The sequence below is a fragment of the Pangasianodon hypophthalmus genome, chromosome 9 (assembly GCF_027358585.1).
Source record: "Pangasianodon hypophthalmus isolate fPanHyp1 chromosome 9, fPanHyp1.pri, whole genome shotgun sequence".
Classification (NCBI taxonomy): Eukaryota; Metazoa; Chordata; class Actinopteri; order Siluriformes; family Pangasiidae; genus Pangasianodon; species Pangasianodon hypophthalmus.
This window is the reverse complement of record NC_069718.1, coordinates 11,448,181-11,463,079: the sequence shown is the minus strand read 5'-3', so window position 1 is coordinate 11,463,079 and position 14,899 is coordinate 11,448,181. Positions and strand designations below refer to the sequence as shown.

General features: G+C 36.9%; 3 protein-coding genes across 11 annotated transcripts in view; all 3 read right to left on the bottom strand.

Annotated features, from left to right (window-relative positions):
• Window positions 1–404: 404 nt before the first annotated feature.
• On the bottom strand, window positions 405–3,581 carry LOC113529867 (protocadherin gamma-A5-like). Its single transcript, XM_026919429.3, has one exon. It carries the CDS (start codon window positions 2,859–2,861, stop codon window positions 408–410), a length of 2,454 nt encoding a protein of 817 aa, XP_026775230.3. The 5' UTR covers window positions 2,862–3,581; the 3' UTR covers window positions 405–407.
• A 130-nt stretch (window positions 3,582–3,711) lies between these two features.
• Window positions 3,712–6,382, bottom strand: LOC117598041 (protocadherin gamma-A11-like). Its single transcript, XM_034307410.2, has one exon. The coding sequence runs from the start codon at window positions 6,229–6,231 to the stop codon at window positions 3,856–3,858; it is 2,376 nt and encodes a 791-aa protein (XP_034163301.2). The 5' UTR covers window positions 6,232–6,382; the 3' UTR covers window positions 3,712–3,855.
• A 1,529-nt stretch (window positions 6,383–7,911) lies between these two features.
• LOC113529865 (protocadherin alpha-C2) overlaps window positions 7,912–14,899 on the bottom strand; it is a 37,232-nt gene continuing 30,244 nt past the window's right edge. For 6 of the 9 annotated variants that reach the window (XR_008302266.1, XM_053236755.1, XM_053236753.1 and 3 more), the window contains exons 2-3: window positions 11,502–11,537; window positions 7,912–10,401 (exon numbers count right to left, since the gene is read on the bottom strand). Coding sequence is in view for 6 of the 9 variants with exons in the window: in XM_053236755.1 (XP_053092730.1) it covers window positions 11,526–11,537 (12 nt within the window). In the remaining 3 variants the exon portion in view is untranslated. The remainder of the gene's footprint in view (window positions 10,402–11,501; window positions 11,538–14,899) is intronic. The other 3 variants (XM_053236752.1, XM_026919417.3, XM_026919421.3) reach the window with 1 other exon arrangement.

Sequence of the window (14,899 nt, the reverse complement as noted above, 5' to 3'; positions counted from 1 at the left end):
ATTTGAACCAACCCATTACGCGCGGTAAATCCGAAACACAAAGGATAAATTAAGTGCGCTGTTTGCTTCGTCACTTGAGAATTCTTTAAGGGCTTTGTGTTTCAGTGACAATATTAACAATAATATTAGCAGCAAAACTGGTGTAAATGCTAGGCTGACACATTCTAATGGAAGAATACAACCAATCCTGCGGTTGTACTGGCAACCAGCCGTTATGCTGCGTTGTCTATCCAAAGATCTGGTGAGCATAATGTGAAGTAACTAAGCAAAATTACCCAAACCGCTCAACTCAGTATCTTTGTATCTCTACAAGGCAAGGGGAGTATAACAGTACCCCATAAGTGTCACACTGTGAAAAGCTCGGGAAGAATAATCATATTCTTGAAGATAGCATAGCGTTTTGCATTTCAGCAATATAAGTGTTGTTTGTATCTAGATAAGGAAGTGTATGGTATACTATGCGTAAAAATGTAGCAGTTATCAAAGCGAGTGCCGCTTACCTCACCAGAAGTTCTCCTCCTGCGATCTGGTATCACTAGAGTATTCGCATTACTTCCTGGAACTAGAGTAGAACCGATGCTCGTTCTGGGTCCAACTAACATGTAGCGTTTATCTCCGGATCTGTACTGGATGCTGTGACACAGAGTCCCGTCGTAATTTGTATCTTGTAAATACTTGGAGGAAAAGTCTGGAGATTTGGAGCACTGCATTACAATCAACACAATAATACTGATGATGAAAAGAAATGAAACCGAACCCAAGGTAATGATCAAATAAAATGTAACTTTGTTTTCTTCCTCTTCTTTTACAGTGTTTTTAACATCAGAAGCTGCAAAAGCCTCTTTGGGTTCAACAAGTTTAATAATCACAGTCGCTGTTGCTGAAAGTGACACGTTGCCATTGTCTTTGACCAGTATGACCAGTTTATGTTCAGCCTCATCTGTTTCTGTGAAGGAGCGAAGGGTCCTTATCTGTCCTGTATAGCGGTCCAAACCAAACAGACTGTGGTCACTCACTTCCTGCACTGAAAATAATAACCAGCCGTTGTATCCTATATCCGCGTCATAGGCTCTCACTTTAGTCACCAAATGTCCTGCATTGACATTGCGGGGAATCTCCTCCACACCTTTAGCAGAACCGTTAGCGCTGACTGGATATAAGATCACTGGAACGTTGTCGTTCTGATCCAGAATGAACACGTTCACTGTCACGTTGCTGCTTAGAGACGGACTTCCACAATCTGTAGCGAGCACGTGGAACTGGAACGTCTTTGTTGTTTCAAAGTCAAAGCTCTTAAGTGCATGTATAACACCTGTTTCTGTATTAATATTCAAAACTGACCACATGTCATTAGACCTCGCTTCACCTTTCATAATTTGATATGTGATTTCCGCGTTTTCGTTCAGGTCTTTGTCAGTTGCGCTCACCGAGAATATGGAAGAGCCTGGAACATTGTTTTCTGTTAAGTAAAGCTCAAGTGGATTTTGAGGAAATTCTGGAAGGTTATCATTTATGTCTGATACCTGCAAATTTAGAGATTTAAAAGAGGACAAAGCAGGTTGGCCCATGTCTTTAGCCGTTAAGACAATATCATAGTGGGATATGAGCTCTCTGTCTAAGCGTTTACTTGTAATTAATGAATATACGTTATCTTCAACAGATGGCTTTAGCTCAAATGGCAAACCACCTGAGATGCTACAAATGACTTTGCCATTAATTCCAGAGTCTTTGTCTGTAACACTAATCAGAGAAATAACAGTTCCTGGTTTTGAGTCCTCTGGAACAGTGTTTAGTATTGAGGTTATTTCTATTTCAGGTTTATTATCGTTCACGTCTACTATTTTGATGATAACTCTGCAGTCGACAGAGAGCGGAGGCTGTCCTTTATCAGAGGCCTGTACGTTTAATCTATAGGTCTGAATGTCCTCAAAATCGATTTCCTTTTTGACTTTAATTTCTCCAGTAATGCGGTCTACTTGAAAAATATCTTGAATTTTACTTTTTGTATTTCTACCCCACGAATACTCTATTTCTCCATTGCTGCTTTCATCCGGGTCAGTAGCATTCACTCTCATTACAATTTTTCCAACAGAGACGTCTTCAGGTAAAGATAACGAGTACACGTCTTGGCTGCAAACGGGCTGATTGTCATTTGTATCAAGGACAGTTATAGTTATGTTAAGATTCCCGGATTTTGGTGGATTTCCACCGTCTAGAGCCGTTAAAAGTAATTCATGTTCAGGGGAACTTTCCCGATCCAAATATTTTTGTAACACAAGCGACGGAATTTTATCCTCATCACCATCTCTTATTTCCAAAGTAAAATGTTCATTTTGACTTAATTTGTAAGTGCGAATTGAATTAGCACCAATATCTGGATCTCGTGCTGGTTGCAAATCAAGTCGTGCACCTGGAGCTTTATTTTCTGCTACCTCTAAATTTAAGTGTTTATCCGCAAAACTGGGAGCATGGTCGTTTATGTCAACTATTTCAATTCCAACGTAATGAATTTGAAGAGGATTCTCTACAGCAATTTTTATGTTTATCAAGCACACATCATTACCGTCACATATTTTCTCTCTGTCGATTTTCTTTTGAACGTACAAGATTCCATTGTCCTGGTTTACCTTGAAAAGCGCGTCCTTAGATCCAGAAACGATACGCAATTGTCTGTCCACCAAAGTACCAACATTAAAACCCAAATCCTTAGCAATGTTTCCCACAACTGTTCCTTCTTTAACCTCCTCCGGAACAGAGTACCTTATCTGACCTGAAACCCGCTCCACGAAGCACAATAGCAAAGAGAAACACAGCGCAATCCAGCAGTACTCCCATTTTCGCCTTTGTCCTCCGTCGTCCATCGCGGACGGAAATATTCAAATTAATCGAGAACAAACTGTCAATAATTTTCATGAATCGTGGTCGGTTAAAGGTTATAACAAATATATCACACAGATGTAACAATGAAACAGGATCAAACATAAACCCAATAAAGAAATCGCTCTGCTCCACACACCCGTCACACACACTTTCCAGCCTGGAAAACAGCAGAAAAAAAGGGTAGGGCTTAATACTATGTTGGTGTAATACTGACGCCATGTGGAGCACAATCACGCCCGCAATTTTATTTTATTTGCGCACTATATATTGTAGAAAGAAAATGTTTTAGGAAGAGGTTTTCTGTTTTAAAATCTATATAACTTTATTTCCTTCTTGTAACTTTTACTTTTACTTCCAGAACCCAACAGGGGCTTTTTTGAGGGTAGATATCTACCATGGGAATCAAATAAGATTATCAGGAAATATAAGGAACGCAACACTAAACTACCGTTACAGGCCACCAGGAGCACATTTTTTCAGCATGGATGTGAATCAACCAAATAGGGTGATAAAGGAATAAGACATTACATAATTTAACGAAGTTTAAGACAGGGCTTGAAGGACAACCCATAGGAGCAATACCTAGAGAAACAACGACAACAACAACAACAACAACAACAACAATAATAATAATAATAATAATAATAATAATAATAATAATAATAATAATAATAATAAATTGTTATCTAAAACCCAGTTGTAATTAATTTATCAAGCTAACTTGTATGATGATTGCATCAAGTGACATATTCGCCAGACTCTTTCGCAAATAAATTCAGCACCATGGACAGCACCACAATTGACCGAAGTCCGCGTAGTTGAACTCTCAAATCTATATCTCAAAAATCTTTATGACATAAGTCTTCTTTTTGACAGAAAATATACAATATATAAAAATTTTAACTAATTGGAAACCTTTCTTAACGTTTTAGAAGTTTAGAAGAAATAGGCAAAAGTGAAAAAGCATGACAAAGTTCAGCTAGCTCTTACCTCATCAGAAGTTCTCCTCCTGCGATCTTGTATCACTAGAGTATTCCCATTACTTCCAGGAACTAGAGTAGAACCGATGCTCGTTCTGGGTCCAACTAACATGTAGCGTTTATCTCCGGATCTGTACTGGATGCTGTGACACAGAGTCCCGTCGTAATTTGTATCTTGCAAATACTTGGAGGAAAAGTCTGGAGATTTGGAGCACTGCATTACAATCAACACAATAATACTGATGATGAAAAGAAATGAAACCGAACCCAAGGTAATGATCAAATAAAATGTAACTTTGTTTTCTTCCTCTTCTTTTACTGTGTTTTTAACATCAGAAGCTGCAAAAGCCTCTTTGGGTTCAACAAGTTTAATGATCACAGTCGCTGTTGCTGAAAGTGAAACGTTGCCATTGTCTTTGACCAGTATGACCAGTTTATGTTCAGCCTCATCTGTTTCTGTGAAGGAGCGAAGGGTCCTTATCTGTCCTGTATAGCGGTCCAAACCAAACAGACTGTGGTCACTCACTTCCTGCACTGAAAATAATAACCAGCCGTTGTATCCTATATCCGCGTCATAGGCTCTCACTTTAGTCACCAAATGTCCTGCGTTGACATTGCGGGGAATCTCCTCCACACCTTCAGCAGAACCGTTAGCGCTGACTGGATATAAGATCACTGGAACGTTGTCGTTCTGATCCAGAATGAACACGTTCACTGTCACGTTGCTGCTTAGTGACGGACTTCCACAATCTGTAGCGAGCACGTGGAACTGGAACGTTTTCTGTGACTCAAAGTCAAAACTTTTGAGCGCAAAAACTGCACCACTATCCTCATTAATATTAATGAATGATGCCACACTTTGGTCTGAGTTCACGTGATCTACTGAGTAAGAGACTCTCGAGTTTTCACCCTCATCTACATCAGCTGCGCTCACCGAGAAAACAGACATGCCTGCTTTATTGTTTTCGGGTACATAGAAGGTGTACGGGCTTTGGATGAACGCAGGGCTGTTGTCATTGACATCCATCACTTCAACTTGAATTATCTTTGTTGATGATTGAGGTGGAGTTCCCAAATCCTTTGCTGTTATAGCAATATCATAAAACGACTTTAACTCTTTATCTAAGTTCCCTTTAGTAACCAAGGAATAAAAATTAGAATCTGATGACTGCTTAAGTTCAAATGGTATGTTCTCTGGTAAAGTGCACACTACCTGTCCATTAACACCTGAATCCAAGTCTGTCACTCCCATCAAAGCAACTACGGTACCAGGACGCGCGTCTTCGGAAATTCGGTCAGATAAGGAGGTGACGTCTATTTCCGGTGGGTTATCATTCACATCCTCCACTTTCACAAGCACGTTACATTGCGTGGACAGTGAGACTGCTCCTTTATCGGCGGCCAGAATTTTTAGCTCGTAGACTTGATTTTCCTCAAAATTAAGACCATCTTTAATCCGTAATTCTCCTGTTTTGCTGTGTAAATCAAAGAGGTCAGACGCGCCATTTCTAAACTTACTCCGTAATGAGTATTCAATTTCCCCATTTTCTCCTTCATCCGAATCCGTCGCGTTAATCTGTAGCAAAAACGTTCCATCGGGAGCGTCTTCTTTCACTGTTACCGTATATTTTTGTTTACCACAATTAGGTGCGTTATCATTGACGTCTGACACAACAACATCAATAGTCAGAGTGCCTGTTTTTTGTGGCTTTCCCCCATCTACCGCAGTGAGTATTAACGTATGCCTTGCGCTATTTTCCCGGTCCAGAATTCTTTGTAGAACGAGAACGGGAACTTTTCCTCCATCCCCAAAGTCGTCTGTTTCTAAACGGAAAAACTGGTTCTGCGTTAGTTTATAAGTTTGCAAGGCATTAGAGCCGATATCTGGGTCGTGTGCACCTTCCAACTGATACCGTGTTCCAGTCACTGCACTTTCAAGTGTCTCCAAATTGTAAACATTATCTATAAATGTAGGTGCATTATCATTCACATCTACGATTTCAACTGTTATTTGATGCATTTCCAGAGGATTCTCAATCACCGCTTTAATATTGATGAGACACGGGTTACTGGTAGCGCACAGCTCCTCTCTGTCGATCCTACGATTAACTAACAATGAGCCTTCTTTTTGATTTACCTGAAAAAGCTCCTGCTTTGACCCAGTCACAATTCGCAGATTCCTTCCTGTCAGAGCCGACGAGTCCATGCCCAAATCTTTGGCTAAATTTCCTAAAATGGTCCCAATCTTTGATTCCTCTTGGAAAGAATAACGTATGTGGGTTGAGACGACGTCGGAAAGAAGCAGTAGACACACATAATGGAGGACAAAACGTTCGTATATCCAGTTTGTCCTTAAAAATTCAAGCCCCATATTGTGAAAAATGTCGGTGAGCCGCTGAGTTAAAAAAAAAAATGTTTTCCTAAATTGCTACAACTACTGTTGGTGGGTGAAGATGGATGTCCACCGTGCACGCTCTCTTCGCTTTGTTATATCCTCTTGTTGTGGTGATATGGCGGCTACAAGGTCCATTATTAAGTATGTATCCACTTATAGCGCCACAATGCGTCTTGGTGTATAAGTGCAGTCTCACTGAAGTCATATATTAAAAAAGTGTAATATTTATGTAAAATATTTGGTAACAATTTATACAAATAATAATAATAATAATAATAATAATAATAATAATAATAATAATAATAATAATAATAATAATTATTATTATTATTATTATTATTATTATTGTTATTATTATTATTATTATTATAACCGTTATCATCATTGTTGTTGTTTTATTTGTTTATTTTTGTTTGTTTTAAGTTTTTATGAAGCTTTTCTAAATTAATGCAACCAGTTAAAATATTAATAAAATAACATTATAAATAAATAAATAAATAAATAAATAAATAAATAAATAATTTATAACTTTATTTTCTTTATTAATAAATAAATATTAATTAATTTATACTTTATAATTAATGTATAATTTTTAAATAATTTATAAATAAATAAATTATTTATTTATTTAAATAAATAAAATAATTATATTATTATAAATAAATTATTTATTTATTTATTTATTTATTTATTTATTTATCGATGGATTTTTTTTTTTTGCTACCATTCTCACGTCATAGGCAAATCAGCTCTTTAAGCATCTTTTTGTCTTGTGCGCAGTGACACCATGTGGTAGACTGTCTCAACCCACGTGACAGTATTTGCTCCACCCGTGCTGCACGCATTACGTCATGCTGCTTCTGCTTGGCAAAATGGCGGTGCAGACACTTACAGCGCACCAACGCAAGAGGGCATCTCAGCCAATTCTCCTTCACGTAACACACATATACACACTCACACACACACACACACATCCCTTCACCCCTCTCTCTGCCAGCAGCCTGTTACCATAGCAACGGCTCTTCCGCGAGCAAGGTCGCTGTCTGTGGTGCTGAACATTAAAACTAGGGAGGGGGGAGAGGAAGAAAGGCTACAACTCCCTTTACCTTTTAGCTGCTGTAACAAGAAAAAAATCTCTTAAAAATAATTCGAGGTGTAATTTGATTGAACATGGTATCAATCAGTTGATTTACTTGACATTTTTTTCCTTTCCTCCTCAATATCTTCATTTATCCGATCACTAAGGTGTGATGCTGTTGCCTAGAAACCAGCTGTCAGCACAATTTAGGCTTTGTCACTGCTGTATGGAGGACAATTGGGGGATGGGGCTCTAATGACATTAGAAAAATTGAAAACATCATGCTGTGGTTATTTGAGGAGAGAGGGGTGGGGTGGAGGTAAGAGAGAAAGATAGAAAGGGTGTTGGCCATGATCAGAAGGGAAAGCTTCCCTGTTAGTGTGTGTGTGTGTGTGTGTGTGTGTGTGTGCGCGTGCGCGTGTGCTTTCTGCTGCAGCTCACAGCATTGCTGCAGTCTCTCTCTCTCTCTCTGATGGGAGGGTGAAATCAGGCCAAGATAAGAGAAAGAGAGGAAAATGCTGGTATTCCTCCTTCAAGTTTAATACATACATCCATGCTGATGTAGACAGACAACATCATCCTTTCAAGGATTTTATTTACACTTTTGCAATTACAGGAAAAGAGAGTTATGCAATACAGTTAGTAGCACAGCTCTAAATGTTCATATAAACCAAGCTTACAAGTTAAATGTGCAATTACTTATGTGCATAATAAAAATACAAGTAATCAAAAGAAGGTAAACATTGGTGAGTCAGCTCACTGTGATTTTTATAGATTAATCATTTTAATCACCCACCCAGGAAATACACATACAAAAAACACAGCATTGTATCATGCAGCAGAAATACAGAACACTTGTCTTTTTATGTTGTCAGATGTACTGATGTGTCGTTATCATTACTTTCAGTTACTTACTTTATAGATACACAATACTATGGAAATCCAGGCTGTCAAAATCAAATGCTCATGTTCTGATTTAAACTACACACAGGTTATACAGGTTATTTCCTATGTACCTGTAGCGCTTGCATTATATTAGCTGTAATAATTAAAAAAAGCATCACTAATTCAATGCATCATCACAATGAATACTATTTTGTATATCTACCTTTTCATAAAAATTAACAGACCACAGATATTTTCTGTTTATTATGATGTACACACAGTAATAAAGCTGAAGACTAAGGTTAGGAGGTTAGACAGAATCTGGTGAAATTCCTCCTAGGCAGAACCAGCTGGGGTTGAACAGAGGCCATGTGTTTTTATGAATGAGATCTGATGCCAACACACAGCACTGCAATGAAGAGAGTTGAAGAAAGAGTGCATATTCGCTCTCACTCTCTCTCTCTCTCTATCTCTCTCTCTCGATAGTTCATACTGAAACCCTCTCATGCCTTTCTATCTATGAATTGCACATGTTAGTATGTCTTGTAATATACTGGCCTTATAACCCCTTGGTGTGTTTGTCCTGCCTGGGGAAGTCATCAGAACCCTGCATATATTTTAGTAAGAATTTTCTGATTGTTATTCACAAATAATAAGCGATTTCTGAGAATTTAGAACAACTACAGAGTAGGAAAATGATGCAGTACATATTATAGATTAACACACAGCCAGTTAAATAATGCACCACCACTGTAACACTTTACCAAAAAAAAAAAAAAAAAAAACCTTTAACGTCATAAATCACAAAATAACATTGAATCAGTTTCAAACAACTAAAACAGCTCAAAACCTTTCAATAGGATAACAAAGCTATAGATTTTTAGCAAAACTGTAATGCAAACAAAATAATTTGTATAAACCAAACACCATAAAATCAAACATGAAAACCTTGCTGTAGTTGTCTTTTTTCACTTAGTACTATAATATTGCAGTAAAGTCTATAGAATAGTATGAAGATAGTTTAAATGGTCATATTCAGAATGGTCACAACAATGCAAGCTATATGCCTTTCTACTGTATTCGGTTTAATATGTGTTAATGTGTTTATTTACACTAAACGTGTTCTAAATTTATGACTAAAATAAATGCAATATGAAATTGATATAGGTGCATGTGTATATTATAGGTTTTACTCATGTAGAATGAAAACCATTAACCTAAAAGAGTCCACTTGAGCTGGGATACTATATGAGCAAAGGGCAAAAAAGCTAATAAATGGGTTAAAATTCAGTTGGAAAGCAAGTGACTAATAACTCATTTCTGATGAATGAATATATATTTTTTGGTGATGCAATACAAATTATATAAATGTGTGTGTAAAATAGATTTGTGTAATTTATTGTGATTTTTTTGTCATAGGTTAAAATCAGCAAAAACAACAATACATCTATCGTATAACACACAGAGTAAACAGCACAAAGAGTTCATTTCCCATTTATACTGTAATGGTTTTAATTGACAATTGTTGTGGTGGTGTTTCTCAGTTTTCCCTTTGGTCATATTACCTTCCTAGATACGGATCCATTAAACACAAAAAAGATTGGACATCCATTAGAAAAAAGGTGAAGAAGTCCATTACAAGGTTATCACCACTTGCACAATTTTAGGGTCCTATGACCTTATCCACATTTCTTTGTGCTTCTTTGTGTTGTTCTTCATTTTATGTGCATTTTAGGCTTCCCCCAAGCTCACTTGAATGTTTTGAAGTGTCAAACAGTGAAAAGTCCAAAAAGTTCATATAAAGTGAACAAACGTCTGTATAGCCATGCAGATCCATGCATGGAGCCCAATGCAATAAACACACTGACTGTTCTGAAAAGGGTGAAAGTGAGGGTGGGAATATCCTTTACTAGGTAAGCACATCCATCAGTCACAACCAGAAATAACAAAATTCCCATTCAGCTGTGTTAGATTTCAAGAATTAATGCAAACGAAAAGCAAAGAGGAAGTACATCTGGTGCAATTAGAAAGACTCCAAGTAGAGACACATGTTCTAAATCAGAAAATAGTTGGGCAGGAATTAGATGCTCCATTTTTGTAGATCAGATTCTTCTCAGCATCACTTGAGCAACAGGAGGTGGAATGAAGCCTCACGAGGAACTGCTACTGGTGGTGGTGGAGGCCTACCAATAAGAAAACAGTAAGGTAGTCAGGGGCAGATTTTGTACCAGCAACAACCCTGTAATAAATCAAAATCTGAACACATCCCATGCAGCCGAGGCCTGTCAATCAAACAAAAAGCAAAACAACTTGGTACGAGCCAATGTTTTTCTTGCAAGGTGATGGGCATCTATCTGAAAATATTATGACAGAAGGCTAAAATCTGGGTGATTATTGTAGGTAATTTCCCATCATTCAGAAATTATATCACAGTATGTAAACTGAATGTATTTCACCCATAGAACATTGAACACAGAATATAACAAACAAACCCACAAAACAAAAAAAAGTATAACTACGGTAACAGTGTTTAGCATATTATGAACTTATATTTTCACACATCAAAATCACATCATGCATAACACCATGTGAAGGGTGTGTACAGAGAGCTGTCTCTTCTCTTTCATTGACTCTGTATATAATAGAAGATGAAGGTTTGCATGAGTAAAGGCAATTATTGGCATAAATTGTGTGAAATAAGATGTTAAGTATCTTTTTCATCTTTCATTTTCAGATACTCTGTTGGTTAGTTGGGATGCATATCAAAAACAGTGTAGACTGGAAGTTCTATAACAGGTATGTGTAGGTTGGTAATTAAAAAAAATGGTGAGGAGAAAGGCATACCTCAATCTCCACCTTAATCTGGACTACAGTCTGAACGTGAGTTGCTGCCACAAATTCAATAATAATTATCAATACTATTACTTTCATGTCAGACTAGGAATGTCAAAGTGGTTAATGTCACCATGAATTTACTATGAGCACATTCTTTCTGTAGCATTGTAAATATCAATCTCTGAAACAGCAGATGTAACTGGACTTAACAAAAATATGTTTGGTTTGAAAAGTTTGGCTTGGCCAATATGACATCCAATTAAGGAAACTTAAATAAAACAGTAAAATTCAGTTGAATTAATAACATAACTCCTCCTACAACAGGACAGTTTAAACACCACAAAAACACAAAAATAAAAACAAACAGTTGTACTCATTTCAGAAAAGGCAAAAAGTCAAAGGGCGCATGGAAGAGGCGCTCCAGAAAGAAGATGGCAGGGCTGCATACCTCCAGCATGAGAAGGGACATCTCTCATTTTGAGTACTTTAGAATAGAAACAAAAACAAGAGACAATTTTAATCAACGTGTTAAGGTGCGAAAAAAAAACATGGTAAAATATTGCAGATCTTAGAAAATGGCTATTTGATTAAATTTGATTAAATGCCATTATTATAAATACTACAGTACAAATATTATAAATTTGCCAAAAGCAAATCCAAAGATTTGTTTGGAACAATATAGAAATATTATTATTATCGAAAATATTTCAGTGTTCAAATCATGAAAAAGACATTTCAACAATGAGTTTAATCAAAACACCAATATGAGGTGTTAGATTAACAATGGCAAGACAAACATTTAAAAATATCCAAATGAGGGAAAGTAGTAGTTAGGAAATTCTCCCTTTCCTGCACTTAGTCTCTCTCTCTCTCTCTCTCTCTCTCTCTCTCTCTCTCTCTCTCGCACACGCACACACACACACACACACGTGCGCACACGCGCACACACACACACACACACACACACACAGAGAGAGAGAGAGAGAGAGAGAGAGAGAGATTCTGTGCACTTAGCTTTCTGTTTGTAGAAAGAAATTCAAAGAACTGATGACCATAACTCATCCAAGAAGAATTTTGTACTAAGCATGTTTGTACAGTCATAAGAAACAGACCCAATACACAAATTACATAAAAATATTATTAGATTTGACCACAAAGAAAGTGCAAACGAACTGGTTAAAACAGAACCAGAAAACAGAACCAGACAAATTGGTTAAGTTTCTGTTTTCTCCTGCTGATGCAGTCAGTGTGACAAAAGGCAACTACAAACCACTCACAAGTCATGGCATATGTCCATATTCATTTCTTCAGTTACCAAAATTGCCACAACAGAGGCCTAATTATGACGGAGCAGTTAGGTTATGGGCAGGCTAGATTAAAAGTGTTTTATGTCTTTAAAAATACAGCAGTAGAAGAGACAGGTAAAAGCAGACCACACATCTCAGATAAATGCATTATATTCATAAATATACTATCAGATATTAATTGAGCCACCAGCAGTATCTAAACCAGCAGTCACAAGAGATGTGTGACAATGTGACATACAAAATACTGATCATATGACATATCAGAGTAACACAATAACAATGTTTCTTAATCTCCAATATTTGGATACACATCAACTTTCATTCTGTGTTTTCTCCTGAAATCTGAGTTGCTAACCCATGCAGTGAATGGGAGCTCTGAGACTTACTCAGAAAACCAAAACATTAACTTGTAAGATAAAAAGTGACCCAGGCACACTTGGTACAACAATGACAACAATAATTCAGTGTTATTTGGAAAGTGGGCTTTACTTTGAAACCCCTCCCCAACATAAAGCATTGTTATGTACATTGCAAAATTGCTGACAATAAAAAGCCAACTCTCTGCTTACACAAGTGCACAAGTTTTGTAAACAGAGAAGGTCTAGAATGTCTGGAAATTTATTGACCTGAAATAATTACTAACATCCGCTTGCATTACTACAGACTTAAGCTTACAGTCATATAAGACACAAAATATACAGCATGTATATCACACACATATATAGTACAAACTAAACAGGAACATTTAGAAAATATACTACAGATCTTAGATAATATTAGATAATATTCAGACATGTATAGCAGAATACAGCAAGTAATACATTGCAAGTAAGGATGAAATTTAAATAGACATAAATGATGTGTTTTTAAGGTGAGATAGAGGAGTTTACAGCTGAAGAGATCAAAGTGAGGAGATGCCAACAGATGGCCTTAAATTAAGTGTGCTATCTGTACCACTCAATAAACAACTGAGAACTGAACAGCCAACCTAGTAGATTACTTTTAGTTGTAAGGCTTCCTGTTAAGAACAGGGAAAGTGATTGATTATTGTTTCCAAACAATATAAAAGAATCTGTGACTCTATCAGCTGAGTCACTAGTCTCAGTCAGTCCTGTGCCCGTCAGTAAACTAGATACAATGTATCTTGCCCCTTTGGCACAGGTTGTTTAACTATCAGCTTTCCTTTTCTGGTCTCTGCTAGAAACAAACTGTACCAGTAGGCATCATTGGAGACCAAGATGCAATCTGCAATGGGAAAGATGTCATGTGCTAAATAGCTTTTAAGCACGGTCTCCACCATTGACAGTTTCATGGTGACTGTAGCAGTGGATTTCTGTATTTTCACTTCCACCATGCACGCACCATGGAGACAATGTAACCAGTGTGTTGTTGTTCAAGTTCATGATAATTATGTGAACAATCACATTACTGCTGAGTGGAGGTATAGCTATATAATTACAGTTTTATTAACAGTTTTATTGAGATAATTGAGGCTTTCCTCTGTCAATAACAGTAAATGTGATATTCTGCAACCTTTTCAAGATCCAAGAATTCCGACAGGACAAGTTCGTACAAGTTATCAGATGCCTTTTTAAGTAAAAATGGTAATATGAATATATAATTGTCCATTTTCTCCCGAATCTTTATCAGATAAGTTAACCACTGTAATAATGGCACCTATCTCTACATCTTCTTTAATAGAACTAGTGTAGCCAGGTGGTACTTAAAACGCTAGTAAATGGTTCATTATTATATTAATTATGTTATATAATTATATATATATATACATATATATATATATATATATATATATATATATATATATTTTTTTTTTTTTTTTTTGGAACCATTTGCAGTGCATACATTTTGGCTCTGGGGACTGTTGTTTTTAAAAGAGCTATGACATCACTGAATATCAGGAAGAGGTTGTGTACTTGCTGGAAAAATGCATACTGTAGCGAGGCTTACACAAGCACAGTAACCTGCATAAAATGGTTGCTATAAGACCAGAAAACAATTTGATACTATTATGGGAGGGCTACTAGTGTCAGATCAGAGGAATGCTTTTCAGGATGAAAATGGTAGCTAGATTAGGTAGGAAAGGTGATATACATATCTCTGCAGCATCAGAGGTTACAGTTATGATCAAGGGGTTGCCCAAGAATTCTGAAAATCGAAGTCAGTGGATGTTAGAACTGTGTAACATACCTCTGCCTGGAGGAGTTATAGTCTTGCCCACACTGTTTAATGCATCCTGAAATCCATGCACTGTGAGAGGACCTCCAGGGCCTGACTAGGTATATTCTCACAAGTACAAGGTGTGAATGATGATAAACTACATCAAGTGAAATTCCAGCACATTGCCACAAACAGAGTAGGTGTCCATAGATCTAAAAGAGTCACAAACTCACAATATTCTGTTGATGTTTTTGGATAAGTTAGATATAGGGGGTACAGAGGAACAATAATGAGAGTTAAGGGGGATGTTATTAAAATACCCTAATGTGTTTGCAACAGGAGATGAGGACCTGGGTAATAC